Source organism: Protopterus annectens, chromosome 13.part0 (genome assembly GCF_019279795.1).
Source record: "Protopterus annectens isolate FY-2018-M chromosome 13.part0, PAN1.0, whole genome shotgun sequence".
In the NCBI taxonomy this organism is placed as follows: domain Eukaryota; kingdom Metazoa; phylum Chordata; order Ceratodontiformes; family Protopteridae; genus Protopterus; species Protopterus annectens.
The window spans coordinates 1,233,207,069-1,233,226,530 of NC_056747.1; the positions used below are offsets into that span (position 1 = coordinate 1,233,207,069).

The 19,462-nt window shown below is 38.3% G+C and overlaps 1 protein-coding gene across 1 annotated transcript in view; it reads right to left on the minus strand.

The window, feature by feature from the left end:
• The window catches only part of MYO1D (myosin ID), a 2,136,961-nt gene that overhangs the window by 964,699 nt on the left and 1,152,800 nt on the right, over nt 1–19,462 (minus strand). The window contains exon 14 of the mRNA XM_044055239.1: nt 17,843–17,975. Within this exon, the coding sequence (XP_043911174.1) occupies nt 17,843–17,975 (133 nt within the window). The remainder of the gene's footprint in view (nt 1–17,842; nt 17,976–19,462) is intronic.

Genomic DNA, 19,462 nt, shown 5'->3' on the forward strand with positions numbered 1-19,462 from the left:
TTGAACTGATTTGTTCAATACACTAAGATCCAAAGCTGCTCCCCAGTTCCCTGATTTCTTTGGTATTAAAAATAATTCTGGATTCTGTTTGGTCTGGTGGGATCTCTTACATGGCTTGCTTTTAGATTTCTAGTGCTGCTGCTTTCCTCTGACTGGATGGAACATCGGGACATTTTTTTTAACAATGAAGGGGTTAGGGAAAAGGGAATTATACAACCTCTGGAAATAATCTTCTGCACCCAGCTGTCTTTTGCTATATCTAGTCAGGCTCTCTGGTGCAGGGATAAGCGACCACTGACTGAGAGGTGGACAATCAGGCTTCCTTTCAGAATGCTGAAAGGGTCTGTTGGAAAAAGAATCTCTAGACCCCTGGTTTTGTAGGTCTCCTCAGCCACGGGGGCATCGCCATCCATTATAGCTCCCCCCTCTGCCTTAGGGGAACTATCTCCGCATGTGTCCTGGAAAGGACCCTGAGACGTTCTGAACCACATTTTTCGACCTCTCCATTGATTCCTGGAAAAGGCCCTTTGAGAGGCTGAAAAAACACAAGCCTACTGCAGAGAAGTTCTTTCCATCTTTCTCATACCTGGAGAGTGCATCCTTCACTGTGGGACCAAAGAAGTGCTATCAAAAGGAGTATTGATGAATGAGGACTTGAAGGGCTCTGCAGAATCACACAGGCACATACAGGCAAGCCTCCTGATGGAGATACCTCAACCCACGGCCCTTGAGGTGCCTTCTGCAGAATGTGAGATAAGCCTCATGGACGAAATAGATACAGCTTGTATTGTAGCCAACTGAGAGACTAGCGAAGACTGAACCTCAACAGTTTTGTGTCCAGAAAGAGATTTTGATAGATCTTTAAACAAATCTCTTTGAAGTCTCGTAAAATGTACCAGATAGTTCACCAATCTGAGTGCAAAAGTCGTTGAAGCATAAACATACTTCCCAAGTCTGTCAATCGCCCTAGACTCTGTTGGACTGTGGAACTCTGTTTAGCAAGTTCCTTTTTTGTAGCTGCCACCATGACCACGGCAACTACTGGCACCACTTTACCCACAAAGTCTCTTCCTACTGGTGCAGGCAGAATATAGTCTTGTCTCTTGGAGACTGGCTCACCTGCATCAGGTTCCTTCCATGCCTGCCCAGAGACCAAATCAATGAGCTCATTGGTGGGTGGAGTAACCCAAGAGGTATATGGGCCAACTCCAAAGGTCTCCAGAAATACTGTTTCCTCCAGAGAAGGGTCTTGGGAAGACCAGCCACCCTTCTAAGGATCTCAAGAATGTCTCCAAATGAGACATCATTGGGTGGCAGTTTTGTGGACCCCTCTTCTTCACTGAAATCAGTATCCTCAGTGACTGATTCTTGAGGAGAGTCAAAGTGCATCCTTTTTCACTTCCTTCTCTTAGAGGCTTCCTCAGTGGGATGGTCCAGTGAAGTATCTGAAGAGATTAGAATACCCTGCTGGGTAGTCTGAAAGCTTTGAGCTGGCTGTCCCTGTAGGGTAGAATGTTGAGGCTGAAGATGCAAAGACATCTGAGAAGTAGAGGGTGGATTCAAGTGGGTAGGATCCATCTGACCTGCCAGAGCAAAACACTCTCTTCACAACCTCGAAAGCAGATCACTTTGGACAGAAGGAAGACAACGGAGCCGAGAAAGCAAGTTTTTGGCCCATCACCCCTTCTGCACTGAAAACAACCCACCTGAGGCTGAAGATGGAGCTGAGCTGTCCAGTGGTAAGGCTCTGAGAGGAACAGACAGCTCTAAAAACCTTGGAGTTGACTCCATCCTCCAAGGTCTGACAGGGACACCTTGGCTTACAGTGTCACCTGGCTCTGAAGATGTAGGAGCTGGTGCACTCAGAGCAGTATTCAGATCTGAAGAAAGTGATTTCTTTGGATCTGAACCAGATAGACCCAGAAGGCTCAGATCCAAGGACTTTAAAGCAAAATGCTGGATTAGATACGGAATTATAATAGGTGGAGTAGTAGATGATCGATCTTCCTGACTCGAAGGGGTAGGAGCTGTTAAGCACTCCCATCTGAATTCGCACCATGAGGAATTTCCTCATCATTCTCTCCACATCTACTTCAGTAAGACTCTTGGAGGAATGACAAGATGCTAGGGATGGAGATTTGGAGTGCTTTTCTAAAAAGGGAGAAGGCACTCTGGACAGGACTGGATCCAGATGAGGAGAATAAGTAGTTCTTGGTAGAGGATTCGGATCCAAGGACATAGGATCAGATACCAGTTTGGTTGATCTAACTAAGGTCAGACTGTAACTAATTTCGGATCCGATCTTTCTTTTATCTTTTTTTTTTTTGGTTCTGAGGACGAACAGGCTGAAGATTCAGAAGGTCTAGACTCTTTTTGCAAGGTCTTTAGTCTTGTGTTTGGGGAACTGAGCCCCAGTAATCACCTTGGAAAATGAAGTTGGCAGCAAGCCTTTCAAAATCAATTTGTTTCTTCTGTTAGCCAGAGCTCGGGGATTAAATCTGTGACAGATGCTGCATTCTCGCTGTAAGTGTTGCAGGCCCAAGCAGTACATACAAAGTGTATGGGAATCAGGAAAAGGGCAATCTGTGCCCACAGTTTTGGCATTTTTTAAATCCCATTGATCCTTTTTCAGACATACTGAGAAAGAGGAAACAACAACAATAACAACAAATAACTAAACTTTTTTTAAACTAGAAAGGACAGAAATGCCAAATACCAGCAATGGTAATTTCAAGAAATACAAATATTTGTATAAAGAGAAGAAATATACCAACTATGGTACTAAAGAGATACATCACTTGTAAAGAGATAGGGAAGGATAGGCTAGGTCGACCAACAATGGTAGGAAAAAAGTACACACTAAGCTGTATGGAAAGTAGAGGTCACCAGTGATAATCAAATAAATTTAAATCTAAAGATTAATTAGAGTTTTTTAGAAGTTAATAAGTAAAAAGGACTCATCTCCCACTCAACTCCAGAGCTAAAGGTGACCACGTTTAGAAGCGAAAGTGGCAAACGCAATCTGACAGATGTTAGGAGTTGGTGCATTATGGGTAGGAAAGGAGCTATAGAGTTTTTGGTGGTCATGAGCTAGTGTAATGGCTGACTCAGATCCCAGGATTGGATCCAAACTCCATTATTTGATGAATGAATGAAAATTGATTGACATGAGATCATAACTTTTGAATTATTGTCATTGTTAAACTCTAAGCCCTGGATCTCTATATTAGAATTGCACAACTTTCAACAGCTAGGTCAAATAATGTAGGAGAAAAGGGACATCCTTGTTTAGTTCCTTTTGAAGTCTGAGGTAAAAGAAACCAATTTTACATAAGCTATATTATAAATGGATTTTAGTATCAAAATAAATTCTGTGGAAAAATCAAAATGAATTAAAACTTTGAATACAAAATTCCAGTCTAAAGAGTCAAATGCTTTTTTTGAGATCTAGACTAATAAGATATTCATGTTTTTTTACTATTCATTACATCAATAGCAGCAATAAGTCTTGATATTATCAGATGTTTGTCTCTTACAAATAAAACCTGCCTGATCTAAACCAACTAAACTAGGTGTAATTGTTTTCATTCTATCTGCTAGAATAGACATGAAAATGTTATAGGCCACATTTAATACAGATATGGGTCTATAAGAAAAAAACTGAGGGTTTTTCCATTCCTTTTTGTTAGGTGTAATTAAGGAGAATTTCCAAGAGGGAGGTAACTTTTCTTTGTTCTAGACATCTATCATGAGTTTGTGTAAGTGAACTAAGATATTTTGAGGAAATAATTTATATAATTGAGGAATAATGCCATAATTTCCGGGAGCTTTGTTAATTTTATATGTTTTTTTATTTATTTCCTGAAGTATTATAGGTTTTGTTAAATTAATGTTTTTGTGAGGGAGTGATTTTTTTAATAAAAGATTGATCAATCACAGACATCAAATCTATTTTTTTATTTGTAGGATTATGGTTTAAAGATATGTAATAAGTTCTGAAAGCTTCTAAGATGTCTCCAATGTCTGTATAGTTATTGTCAGTTATTGGATATTTTAATTTTATTATTATTATTTTGAAATTTGATTTTTTTTCTAATATATTTTAGATGTTTAGGAGTGCTTGAGTAAGAATATGTTTTTAATTTTGCATTGCTAGTTCAGTTTTGTGTGATATGAATTAATTAAATTTATTATTAAGGAGTTTTATTCCATCTTTCTTAGAAAAATATTTTTCTCCTTTTTGTCCTACTCTCTTATAATTTAGTGTGAATGTCTGATAATTCTTTATTCCAATTTTTCAATTTATATTTATACCAAGATATTCAGCGTCCACAAATATAAGCTAACGTCCATAAATATAAGCTTTAAAAGAGTCCCATACCATAATTAAATTAGAATCTGGAGTATTATTAAAGCTCATAAAATTGTCTATTTCTTGGAGTAGCCATGTTTTATTTTCTTTAATTCTTGTAATATATACTGAAAGTCTTGTAATATTTTTGTACAGAACTTTGGAAACTAGCTTGTTTCTATTGAGAAACTAATAATTTGTCAATTCTTGTTTGTGTGCCGAAGTTAAAAGAGAAATGTGCAAAACTTAAAGAATCTATAACTTTATAATTAAAGGTATCTTTAATTTTAAAATATTCAATCCAATTTTTGAAAGATCTAGCTACAGGAAATCATTTGAATTTTCTATGAGAACTGGATTCAGAGTTGCTTAATAAACAATTGAAATCTCCTCCTATAACTACATTTCCTTTATAGTTATTAGTTACAAAATCAAGGTGATTTTTAGTAAGTCTAAAGCCTAAGCCTGGAAACCAGTACAGATTACCTGAAGTCCACATCCTATTTTTATATTTTATAATAATTAAAGTAAATAAGCCTTCTTGCTATTCATATTTGTATATGAGGCAACTGAATTTTTTACAAAGAATGGCTGCACCTCTTCTCTTAGATATAAAAGAAGATTGTGCTAAATTAAGTATTTATTACAATTCCAGTTAATGTTTCCTTTTTCATATGAGAAATGTGTTTCTTGAAGAAATACTATTTGTGGGTTATTTAAATCCAGACATTTTATTAAATGTGCCCTCTTTTTAGGAATATTTAAGCTACTGACATTTAAAGATAATAAAGTTAAATCCATAATAATTTATTAAAATAAATACATTTATTTATTTTTTATTAATAATGGATTGAAGAGAGAAAAATATTATTAAATATATGCTTGTGTTTGAATTATGAATATGCAAAAGAGCCTCAGGCAAAAAATAGTGTCATAAATATAAAAAAGAATGTTTAAAAAAAACCCTAAACATGGAATAACTACTATTCTCAGTTTATAAGAGATATTACAAATCTCAAGACTCACCATCTCTAACCTAAAAAAGAAAGAAAATATCATTAGATGTACAGAAACTCTACAGTAGGATTAATATCAAATGGGAATTTTTATAAAATAAAGAATAATGATAACTGGTTAACAAGTTATGATATCTTTAGATATTCAGAAACTGTAGTAGATTAATATAAATGGGAATTTTTATAAAAAATAATTGGTAAACAAGATATAATTATAGATTTATAATAGTATACTTTAAGAAAATTATTCTACTGTTCTGTCTTCTCTATAATTAGATATATTTATCTTAAGTTGTAACACACATTGTGACTATGTTATAAGGTTTTGTAGCACAGATTATCTATCAGATGTTGTTGGCAGTATAATTAGTTATATTTAAACTTTGTTAGTTTCACAAAAATAATTTCAAGGGTGTATGACCATGCTAAAGCTTATACTCAATAAGTTATATTTTCATCTGCAAAGTGAATACATCGTAACTCATTTGCTATTATGTCTGCATTTTTCCTTTTTCTCCCTCTCCCTTCCTCCTCCTCCTGCTCATTCTCTTAGCCAATAGTCATTTCATTGCTGAAGAATGGCCACATATAACTGCCTTGTCTTATATTGTAATTCATGCTTTTAAACAATGTGTTTTTATATAAGAACAATAGCAAAAACCACAATAACTGGCAAACCTTGGAATAAAAGCTCCGTAGTAAAAACTCCAAAAGCAAACGTATAATAAATCAAAATTGAAGTACGGAGCTACAGATCAACCAGGGCTAAAAAATATAAAATAATAACGAGGTTAAAAAACTTGCATCAATGGCAGCAGCATATAAAAAAGTCCATAAATCCAACGTCAAACATCTGTATAAAACATAGGTTTATTCAACAATGGTAAGCGCTTTCACTTAGGAGCTTCATCAGACCAAAAATATATACAAGACGAAAGAGCACATATATAAGAAGCGAAGTAATCAATGCTAATTATTCAATTCAAATTCATTAAAGCTGTATACCCAAAACAAGTCTACGGTTACAGATCTAATTCTGCGGGCTGTTTTATGTGGGAAAAACTAATAGGGTATTACGTGATATTTTATATTTTTTAGCCCTGGTTGCTCTGTAGCTCCGTACTTCAAATGTGTTTTTATATATTTACAAAAAATCCCTTGTCTCAATTCCATAACAGACAAAGATTCTTGAAATGAAAAGGAAGACAATATTCTTTGTTATACACTTCAGTAGACAACATACTAATTAAATCCATGACTAAAACTTATTAAAATCTATAAGGATTGAGCATACATGTGAAAAATCATAGGCTTTTCTACTTAAATTGTTTTTTCTAGGTTCAGAATCCTACAAAACAGTAACTGTGCTTATAAGATGAATTATAAAGTTACATTGTTTTTCTGTGTTCAGATTCCTACAAAACAGTTACTCATTATAAGATGAATTATAAACATTTGTACTGGATTTTGTATTTTTAGTCATCAAGAATTTTATCATATACACAGTCATTGTATTAATCATTAGTAATACAATTTTCAATGATGTCCGCATTTATATGTCTTAGACAGGCTTTGGATTAAGTATCTGCAATTCACATAATTTGCTTCTTTCCCTGTGAATCGCATATACAAATCTTGAAACACAGTAGTGATAGTACCCAGTTTCAGACCACAAACGAAGTTACACCAAAACCAGTTTATTCGATAAAGCTTTCGGGTCTACACCTTTCATCAGTATAATTTTACAACAGAAATGAGACATTTAAGTAGGAGAATCAATTAAACAAATGCTTCAGCCCAACCCACTCACTCACTAACCTAAAATTATTTAAAAGGGCAACCCCATACACACAAAATAATTTTTATATATACATACAAAGAATTTAAATTCACTTTAAATGTATCTTAAAAATAGCTTACAAATATATGCACATATATACATACATACAACACATACATGCATGATTCACATTATTCAAATAAATTAATTTAGACATATATTTATACCTAAAAAATATATAATTATTATAATAATATTATTATAATAAAATAATGCCCTCTTACTATAGCTAACAGCTTCATAATTTTTCTCTTTGCTTCTTCACTAATAAGGGTTTTAAGTTCACAGCATTATTCAAACCTGGACTCATGTCTGCTTGAAGCCTAATGATCCATTCCAATTCCTTTAATTCTGAGAGATTATTAATGTCTCCCTTTCTTATACTAATATTGACTGCTGCCAATACCCTAAATTTAAATATATGATTACTTCCTTCTTCCATAATGTGCTTACTTAAAGCATTAGTTTGTAGCTTTCTTCTAATGTCTGACTTGTGTTCTATTATCCTTTCTTTGAGTTTTCTAATAGTTTTGCCTACATAAAATGAAGTGCAAGCTAAACACGATGCTAAATATACAATTTTTTCTACATTACATGTGGGCAGTGTATTTATTTTATAAATCTGTCCATCAGTAGGATGTTCAAAATAATCTCTACCCTCAAATAAGTCATTGCAGAATGAACAATTATAACATTTCCTTGTGCCTATCTCTTTCTGAGTTGTAGATTTACTCTTGAAATCTTTATAACAAAGTTTTTGTTTTAAAGTTTCTGCACTTCTATATGCCAAAGAAGGTTTACTTCCCACTACAGATTGAATTTCAGGCATAGCTAACAGTATAGGCCAATTTTTTCTTAATATAGTAATAATACAGATGCACTAATCCTACCAGGATTTGAAACCGCAGTAAATTGCGTGGAATCTTTAGATATTACATTAGTGGATTCAAAAGTATCCAGTTGATCTAATGTATTAGATTTTCTGTTACTTTGAATATTAGGTTGAATCTTCTTATTATTAACCACACCCTTAGGTGCTTCTCTTGGCCAGGAGAAGATTCGATTATGCTTAAAATCGAACATGTCTCTTTGTAGCTTAGTTCTTTTTCTTTGCTGCAGTTTCAAGTCTAGTGTTTGAATACGTGTTAAAAAATCTTGATAAAGTTCTATTAGCTCATTAAAGCAAGACATAGATGTTATTCTTTGTTCTAGTACATCTATTTCTTCTAGTAGTGCATTCTCTATAGGCTCAAAAAAGGTATTCATTAGAGCCATATAGTCTGCGCTTAATTTTAAATTAAGAGGTTGACTCTTTAAGATATATAACTAAGAATACTATGCATGCACCTCATATTTCTAAAGGTGTTATGAAATCACAATTTATTAGACTGTGTAAGTTAAACACAGATGATGGTAATTTTATTGAGCAAGTTCCAAGCAAGTGGATACCCCCTAGAACTTATTGAGCAGGAGTTAAATAAAGTTATAATAGAAAGAGAAGGATACTATAAACCTATATTGTTAGGAGGTATAACATCTGAAAAGGAAAAAAAAGTGTATAAAGGTAAGGAATATGCAAGGTATATAACTACCTATAACCTTAATACATATAATGTGAATGCTATATTAAGAAAAAAATTGGCCTATACTGTCAGCTATGCGTGTGTGTGGGGGCAGGCAATGAAGTATATGTGGCAACCCTATTACAACACTGTTTCTCATGAAATAGACTGCAACAATGGCTGTGGTCTTCTGTATTCAGGACTGTACAAATGATGAGCTCTAGTTACCTTATATATGGGTGAGATAGTTCCATCGCAGCCTTAGGCTACTACAGAGGGGAGAAAGAATAAAAAGAGGCACAGATGCCCTCTCTATTTCACAACATGGCTACAAGACACCCTCCATCCATGGTAGATGTACATTAGACAAACAGAATCTGATCACTGACATCACACTTACTGCCATTTTACAGCAGATCATGTAAAGAGTACAACCATTAATCCAACAGAAACTTCCATGTTTCTCTATTATACTACTAAGCCCCCCTCTCTTGCATACTTAGGAATGCATCAAGAAAACTCTACATCACATAACCAGAGGAAAAAGTCTAAATAAAATACCACAAAAAGAGGCAGATTTTCCTTGTGTGTGGCCACACTCCTTCAATTCCATACGATATAAATACACCACTAAAAGAATTATAAAACTTAACTTCATATAACGACGTTAGAGGGGAAAAAACACATACTGCTCAGTAAAATAACCAGTTTCACTCATAAAAAAAAATCAACAAAAGCTGTCATGTGACTCTGCTGTGTTTGTGTGTGTGTGTGTGTGTGTGTGTGTGTGTGTAAAGAGTTAAGTTTAGACAGCATGCACCCACTCTTTCTATAAAAGTCATATTTTTGCACTTTTCTTGCTGATGGAGTGATTTTTTTTTTCCTGGGGGAAAAAAGTGGATTCTCTTCACCTTTACAGCTGACGCACTACACTGGTTATCATGGTCACAACATCGTGGCTGCAATCAGTCATGATGAATACATACACATGCACACACACGCATAGACACATGCACTGCAATTAAGATTCATCCTTTCTTCCTACTAACCAAATATTGAAAGATATGCCTACTCAAGAGATTACTTTAAGTAATGTAGAAAACAAAAAAGGCCAAGCTGTTCGGTCACCACCAGTTTATTACTGATTTTTGTTAAGTTTGTTTGTCTTTTCAGCTTTTCCCAGTTAGGGGTCGCCACAGCGGAACTCCAGTCTGTTAATGATTGGCAGTCAATTTTTATGGTGCCGAGTTGCCAGCTCGACGCCCAACCTTCAGCGAAGGCAAGCCCATTCACGCATGTCTTTTGGAGGCCACTTGACGGTGGGGAAGACATGCAGACTCCACACAGAAGGCACTCCAGCCAAGAATCGAACAGGAGAACCTCTTGTTGTGAGGCAACAGCGCTACCACTGTACTGATAACCAGAAATGAAAAAAGAAAAGGCTCTTTTTTTTTCCCTGTGACCTGAGGTTTATAGCAGGTATCATTATAGTACATTTGCCCTACAACCAATTTATTCCATCTTTTATTCCAGGCATAGTCAGTGTGTAATCTTCACTCACTGTGCTAGCTTTTACTAGGGTAGACATACTCCTTTCCGTTTTATCCAGGAGAGATCAATATAAAGACTGTTTCTTGGCATATAGCTCGGCATTACAGAGCATGATGTCTGCAGAAATCCTACCCTCAAAGGCACAGAAAGAAACACACCATTTACTTGAAGGTCATTTTCTGTGAAAATGCAATGTCCCACTAAAATCATTTCTAGCCCCCACCAAACTGGTGGTGTTCGTATTGGATGTGTAGCAAACACTACACTACAGATAGTTTATACTATCCCATGTAGACATTAGGTAAAACTAAAGGACAAAGTTTGGTAAATTAGGAAATTTGAAAGTTTTTATTTAGGAGATAATACATGCAGTTTTAAATATTTCTTTAATCAGTACAGCATCTTTTTACCCTGTAAAGGAAGAAAAACAAGCACTGTCCCAAACAGCATCAGTGACACTAAGCTAGTTGTTTAAACTTCTGCAGAATGTCTCTGTAGCCCCCCCCCAATCTAATCCGAAAGAAATTTAGCTAGCACAGAAGTGAACCTCAGTCTTGCAACTACTGGCAGGTCCTGATCTTTCTGCCTCCCACACCAATCTTACTACCTGACCATACCTCTCAACCTCTTAAAGCAAGAAATCTGGACAAAGCCAAGAACAATGGGGGGACAAAGGCCCATAATAGGGACAATTTTTAAATATTGCTTACAAACTTAGACAGTAGATAGAAAAATAAGTTATGTACTTACCATAACGTTCCATCTGTGTTGTCCATTTTCATTCTTCCTCACATTATGGGGTTCAGATCCTATCCCTCAGTGGCAAAGCTCATTGCAACCAGAAGACGTTCAAGCTACTCCCTTACCCATAATGCACCAACCTCAAGTACCTCAGATCTTGCTTGCTTGCTAATAAAAGCAGAAAGATACAATTCAGTCACAGAGAGAGGAGTCTATATTTGGAGCTTTATACCAAGTAAGTGGTATACTCAAAAACATTCGCTCTTCCAGACGTTTGTAAGGCAGGGGGGGTTGGTGGAAGGGGAGTTGAGGAAGAATAAAAATGGACAACACAGATGGAACGTTATGTTAAGCACGTAACTTCCTTGTCTGATGTTGTCAATTTTCATTTTATCCTCAACTTATGGGACAGTCTCTCCAGCTACCTAATTCTCTGGGTAGGATCAAGGAAGAATATTCCTGAGCACCATTGAGCCAAATGATGCCCTGCCACTGGAAACCATATCCAATTTGTAATGAATAACAAGTGTATTGTGGATAGCCCAAGTTGCTGCTGCACAAATGTCTGTGGAGGCTCTAGATTGGAAGACTGATGAAGTAGACATGGCTTTGGTGGAGGTTTCAACACAAAGTAATGCCCAATTTGGTATATAAATAAGAAATACAATCTGTAAGCCATGTGGCTAGAGTAATTTTAGTAACAGGTTTTCCTAGTTTCATGTCTGAAAAACAGACAAATAACTGTTCAGACTTCACAAAACACACAAAGACCTCCATCCTAAAGCACCATTCGGACTTCCTGAAATTTTCTGCTCTGTGTAGGCAAAAATATAACAGCCTGGGAACATCTAGTACATGTTAGAAAATATGGGAAAGAATACGGGCAAATTAATAAATTGATTTATATTAGCTTCTGACACCACTTTTGGAAGAAGACAAGTATTAGTTTGCATAGTGACACTGTCTTTGTGAAATATCAAGTAATTTGGTTTTGAAGATCATGCCTGAATCTCTGAAATTCTTCTGGCAGAAGTAATGGCTACTAGAAAAATTGTTTTCCAAGAAAGGTACTTGAGGTCACATTTAGCTGCAGGTTCAAATGAGGATCGAGTAAGTTGGTGTAGTACCAGGTTGAGGTCCCATGGTAGTAGGGTCCCTGAATGGGGGCCTGAGAGGAAGAGTACCACGCAAGAAGGTCTTGCATAACCTATGGGGGACAACAAAACACTATCAAATCCTATATGAAAATTTGATATTGATGCTAGCTGAAAGTTAACCATGGAGGAGCTAGCTCCTACTTTAAAAACTAAAGCTAAAAATTCAAGGATACTAAGCAAAGGGACTGAAAAAGGATCAACATTATTTTGGCGGGCCCAGTAAGCAAATCTTCTCCATTTACTGGACTGAAGTTTATGTGTAGACCAGTTTATGTGAAGATAAGAGTATCTGATGGACTAGAGAGGAGATCATAGGTTGTCTGGCTATTAATGGAACTGGAGAAGCCAGGCAGTCAGCCTGAGGTTCGATATTTCTGGATGAATCACACCTACTGGGTGAGACAGGAGGTCTGGAGTCAGATCCAGAGTTCACTGTGGGTGGAATAAGTGAGGTCAATGAAAGGGGAACCGAATCTGTCAAAAAAGGTGCAATGAGGATAACTCTGCACTTCAACATGGCAGCTTTCTGCAGGAATTGGGAAATTAGTGGGATTGGTGGACAGATATAAAGCAGACCAGGGGACCAGTCATAAAGTAGAGCATTCCTCGGTGATTCCCCTTGTGGGGAGATCAGGGCAAAGTAGCTCCTGCATTTGTTGTTTAGGAGAGAAACAAAAAAAAATCGCAGCAAGGCCAGCCTCACTGTCATAAAATCATCTCAGCCACACTCCTCTTGTTGACAGACTATTCATGAGGTAGAAGAATGCACCTGCTCAGCCTGTCTGCTATTACAATGGACTTCCCCGGAATGCGCATTGCTATGAGAAAGCAGTGGGGGATGAGATTGCCCATTGCCACACTCTGAGAGCTTCTCAACATAGGGGGTAAGATTTTGTTCCTCCTTGTTTGTTGATGTACCAAACTGACATGTTGTGCATTTGAACTGCAATCATCTCTGAGGGAAGAGCTTCTTGAAAGGCCTGCAATGCTAATAGCACTGCTCTCATCTCTAGGACATTGATATGCAAGTTGGCCTCTATGGGGAACCAAGTGCCTTGGACCGTCTTTCCCTAGGTAATACCCCTTCCAACTGGGAAGTGTCTGTGGTCAATATGGCCTTGGGGTGAGGGGGAATGAACGGACGGCCAAGTAGAACCTGATCTGATTGAATCCATCATCTGAGATCGCTCTTGCAAATTTGAGTGACATGTATACGGGTTGACATGGACTGATACAGTATTGACCATTGTGTGGCTAGTATCCATAGTAGAATCCTCATGTAAAACATGGCTAATGGCATTAGAGTTTTTTCCACTGCCATTAATCCTACAGTGTGAAGAATCAAACAGGTAGAAATTTTGGTAAAGCAGATTATCTTCCTGACCTGTATTCTTAAGGTCTGGACTCCTAAAGGAGACAGTGATGCTATCACTGATTTTGTGTTGAATAATGCTCCTTTTGAATAGGTTCTAAATGAGACTTTTTGTAGATTATGGTCACTCCCGGATGAGAACAAGTCTGGAGAAATTGTTCTCTTGCCTCTATTACTTGATACCTGGTCAAGGTGGTAATGAGCCAGTCGTCTAAGTATGGAAACACCCGGGATCCTTGCAGTCTCAAGTGAGCTGCCACTACTACCATGCATTTGGTGAACACCCTGGGGGCTGTGGTGAGACCATATGGCAGAACACTGAATTGGTAATTACGGACTTCCAGCTGGAAGCGCAAGTACCTTCTGGATCACCTGTTCATCTTCATGTGATAGTCCATATCCTGAAGGTCTAACAAGTACATCCAATTATCCTTTTACAGAAAGGGGAGAGTGGATTGAACTGTGATCATCTGAAACTTGGTGCGTTGAAATGATTTGTTCAACACACTTAGATCCAAGATCAGTCTCCAGTCACCTATTTTTTGGCACTAAAAAGAATCTTGAGTAAGTTCCAGACTTATCTGGTCTGGCAGGACCCCTTGCATAACCTTTTTTTTCTAACAGCTTTTGTATTTAAAGTGCTGCTTGTTCCCTCTGACTGGGTGAAACATCAGGGAATTTCCTTGATATAGGAGGTGGAAAGGAAAAGAGAATTATACAGCCTCTGGAAATGATCCTCTGTACCCATGTATCTGTTATTTCTAGCCAGGCTCTCTGGTGCAGGGACAAATGACCGCCGACTGCCTCCAGTGGGGGACAATCAGGCCTCCTTTCAGGAGCGCTGGAAGGGTCTATTGAAAAAGGAATCTCTGGACCCTTGGTTCTGTGTGCCACTTCTGCTACAAGGGCAGCATCTACCTTTGGAATTCTCCCCTCTGCCTTTGGGGGAACCTCCTCCATATGTGTCCTGGAAAGGACCCTGGGACTTTTTGAAACAGATTTTCCCTGCACCTCATTGATTCCTGGAGAAGGATCTTTGAGATGTGGAAAAATGTACACCAATGGCAGACAGGGTCTTTCCATCCCTTTCACATCTGGATAAAGTGTCCTTAACTTGGGGCCAAACAAAGACATTCTGTCAAAGGGAGCCTTGACGAACAAAGACTTTGTAGGGCTCCACAAAATCACCTAAGCACATCCAGGTGTGCCTCCTTATATAAACGCTGCAACCTTCTGTCCTTGAGGTTCCTTCTTCTGCATACGAAACTAGCTTCATGGAAGAATTGGAAACCGACTGCACAGTAGCCAACTGAAAAGTGACAGATGCCTGTACCTCATCAGAAACTGCTCCTGAAAGAGTAGCAGAGTGTTCCATAATCAGGTCTCTCTGTAACCTGGTAAATTGCACCAAATAATTCAGAGACCCCAATGTGAAGGCTGCTGGAGTATAGACATGGCTCCCAAATCTGTCCATCATTCAAGACTCCTTGTTCAGTGGATGGACAGTGAAACTCTCTTCAGATAGTTCTTTCTTAGTAGCCACTGCCATGACCATGGCTTCAACAGGCACAACTTTAGTTCAAAATCATCTGTCTACCATCAAAATCTTATCTGGCCTCCAAGGGATTGGCTCAATGGTATCTGGGGCCTTCAATGTCTGCCGAGACACCAAATCTATCAAAGTCATCACTGGGCAGAGTCATCCAGGAGGTAGATGGGATGGGTACCAAATGCCTTCAGGAACACAGACTCCTCAGGTGAAGGGTTGGTGGACTTCCAGCCACCTCTCTGTTTTAGGATTTCAAGGTCGTCTTCAAACTGGACATCCTCAGGAGGTGACTGCAGGGACCCTTCATTGTCATCAAAGTCCATATCTCCTGTGACTGACTCCTTGGAGGACTCTAAGTGCTTCCTCTTGCACAATTTGTTCTTACGGAACTCCTCAGTGGAATGCTCTGGGGAGGTATGAGAAGAGCTGGGAACACCCTGCTGGAAACCCTGGGGTTTCAGTACCAGCTGTCCCTGTGAAGAGGATAGATGAGACTCTAAGTGAAGAGATGACAAGCCTGCAGACAGAGGATCTGAGGGGAAGGGAACCATCTTTGTCATGGAAGCTGACAGGGCTCTCTCCATGACCTCAAAGGCAGACTCTCCTAAAGACGAAGATGACCACAGATCTGCAAGGACAAGCCTATGCACCACAGTCTCTTCCTGCTCCAAGGCGAACTCCCCCAAGGCTGAAGTCAGAGCTGAACTACCTTGTGCCGAAGCACTGAGGTGTAGGGATGGCTCCGAAAACTTCAGAGTTGTCTGAGACACCCTGAAGTTGACAAGGCAGCCTCGGCTCAGAGAACACCCCAGACCTGAAGAAACCAAAGAGCTCAGTGTCAGCTTTGGATCCAAGGATAAAGCAATTCTCTGATCCGATGCTGATGGGCCCGGAAGATTCATATCCGAAAACTCCAAGACCGAGAGGTGGGTTTGGAGGATGAACTTCTAGAGGAGGTGTAGTGGAAGGGTCAGATCATTTGAACCAGAGGGGTAGGAGCAGACAGGGCACTTGACACACACTGCGCCAAGAGAATCTTTCTCACTAACCTTTCCACTCCTTCTTCAGTGAGGCTCTTGGAAGAGTGAGTGGAAAGTAGTGATGGGGACTTCGGTCTCTCTAAAGAAGGAGAAGGGACCCTAGAAGGGACTGGGTCCACTGAAGGAGTATATCTGGTTCTTGGAAGAAAGGGAATGTCAGGTGTTGAATCTGTTGTTTTTAGAGTCAGATCTGAAGAACTGTGATCTGATGTTACTTTAGTCATTTTACATTTTGGATCTGATAGTGTAGTCAGAGCCAAGGAATCTTTCTTCTTTAATTTTGCATCCGAGGCTGAGGTCGGATCAAAGGACTTCATCTTCTTTTGTTTAAGATCTGAGAGAGTTCATGGATCTGAAGAAGGTCTTTTCTTAGATTTTTCTAAAGATGTACTTGAGGAGGGGGAAGCTTCAGATAATGCCTCACTAAAGGAAGAGGGAAGTAATACCTTGAGAATCAATCTGTTTTTATGTTCAAAAAAGCTCTAGGGTTGAAAGCATGACATATTGTACAGTTTTCCTGTAGGTGGAGTGGACCCAAACAATACACACACACAGTGTGTGGGCATCAGAAAAAGGAATTTTGTGTCCAAATTTCTCAAATTATTTAAACTCAGCAGGGCTTTTGTCTTTATCCACCATAATAAAGAAAAAAATTAGGTAACACACAGTTTACCAAAAGAAACCATTTTAAATAACAGAAAGGGTTTTTTTTTTAAAGCATAGTGGAAAGGCAGGAATACCAACAATGGTATTAGAGAAATACAGAAATGCAGAGGAGAGTATGCTAACTGGCATATGGAAGAGTACAATTGTATAAAAAAGGGAAATGGGAACTTAATGATATATGAAAATGAAGATTTAGAAGGATTTAGAAATATAGATATTTAGATATAAAAGTAGGAATGAAAAATATCACTTTTGAGAAAAATAGCACTTACCTGCACGAGAGAAGCTGGCACCACATTTTTCGCTTTCAAGCGGCAAACAAGATCTGAGGTAATTGGGTTTGTGCATTATGGGTAAGGGAGTAGCCCGAGAGCTTTCTGGTTGCTACAAGTTTTCACACTGGCTGAGTTGGATCCAAGGGATTGGATCCGAACCCCATAAGTTGAGGACAGAATGAAAATTGACAACGTCAGATGAACAGGTTTTAAATTAGCATGAATTTTCTGAAGAGTATGAAGCTGAAACTCAAATGTCTCTCATTACTTTCTGACTTGTATTTTTAATGATTTGCCAATGCTTTGCTAGAAAACCACAATTTTAAGAAAAATGCACCAAAAATAGAGGCAAAAATTTGTACAGTTGAGAGGTATGTACCTGACTGCTGTCAACCCTGGATCTTTTGTCCTTCAACCCCACACAGTTATTTGTGAGTTCCTGTTTTCTAAACTTACACCTGCTGCATTTGAACAGTTATATAGCCTGGGCTGCTACCTGCTAAAAAAATATGATATGCCATAAAATGTCAGTTTCCTGACTAGTGTACCAAATGGCTAACCATGAATCCCCATTCCCTCAACTGCCAAATCAACACACCACTCCTTAAAATTCATGTGTTCTTGTTCGCAAGGATTAATGGCAGTGGAATTTCTCAATCCACATTTGTCAAGTGTTCCAAGCTCTGCAGTAACAGGTCTACAGAAGCAGTTGTGACATTTACCTTGGAAGATAGTTTCTCCACTAGTGCAATCATGGAGTTTTTAAAGAGTGTTCCAGCGGTTAAAGGCCTCTTTGTCACTTCTGTGATGCTCAGCTTGCCTTCTGGCCACATATTCTTAAACACTGGATTGGAACTGCAAAACAGGAATGATGTAAAAATTCAGTGATTTCAGAAAAAAAAACATAATGATAGACTTGCTTTTCTAATGATGAGTTTAGCTTAAAAAACAAAACTCAGAAATTTGGGACAGGAAGAATATTTTTACTCATTTAGACAACAGTGTATCATCATCCCCATGTTGTAATTAAATGAAGATAATTTTATGCACCTATGCTTCTTAAAGTGCTCCCCTCCATATAATTTAGCAGCACCTTTACTCTGCTTCATGTCATGGTTTCAGTTTCTATGTTCCTACCCTCAAACTGCACAACCTCTTAAACGGACAACACTCTTACAAGCTGGTATGGCACTTTGTTCCATTTGTCCCTCATGTTGTCCAGTAATCTAACATACACTGGATTCTGCATTTATATGTGTCCTCCAATGGAAGCGAGACAGTTATGCAAGCCACTTACCTCAGGCAGACGTCCCCAGTATTTTCACCCTCTATATCTTGACATGGGGATCAAGATATCCATAGGAAGGATCAAAATGCTCCAGGCGTTACTAGAATCACAATATCATAGCAGGAATTTATCATTTAACCTACATGTTTTCTGATTCTGTCCTTCCCTGCACACTTCTACCAGTGTGGACTGGTTAAGCTTTAATTGTATAGGCTTTGTTCTGAGCCAGTGAAACTGCTAGGGTGGGTACAACAGCATCACCTAAGCTCTGGCACTGAAACAAACCACTGAAATCTCCATCACAGCCAACAACTTGAAGCATATCATAAACCTTAGTTCAAATCCTCTCCAGGTCTTCGTGGTAAGAATTTGCAAAACTCTACATTATGAGCTGAGTCAACTGTTCAAATAATGCATAAGCTATGGCTATAGATGGCATACAGCACTACATAGTTTTATAACATCTATATACAGTAGCCTTGAAACTTTTATCATTCTTTCTTCCTCACACTCCTAAAGCTGTGTATCTGGTCAGACAGGTTAAACCTGGTTTGACAGATGAATAACCTGATACACAATAAGGGTGGCAGGTAACTTCCTGGCCATGACTTTGAATGAAAGAGAATAACCATTTAATGTTTTTCACACATGGCACTCCTATGGTTCTATTACTGGGGCCATATTCTATACATCCTAGTCACTGTCTCCTTCAGGGTCACACCATATCCTTACTGAAGAGACACTTTAGAGAATAATTAGCCATCACCCTTCCTTTAACTCAGCCAACATCACCAATTCAAAGCCATACACAAAACTTCTTCTAAATAAAAAAAAATACTGACAGTCCAGTCAGTGACTAGCACAGTCCTTCCTTCCCCTCCTCAGCCAGCCACAACCTAAGACTATATTAAACTTCCTCAGCTGGTGGCTGTCCAGAGAGGTAAACACAGAACTGTGTCAGCCTTTGAACCTCCTTCCTCCCAGTTTTCCCCAAACTGACACATGCATGGAACACTTCAAAAGAGTGACAGGACATACAACGACCTACTTGGTG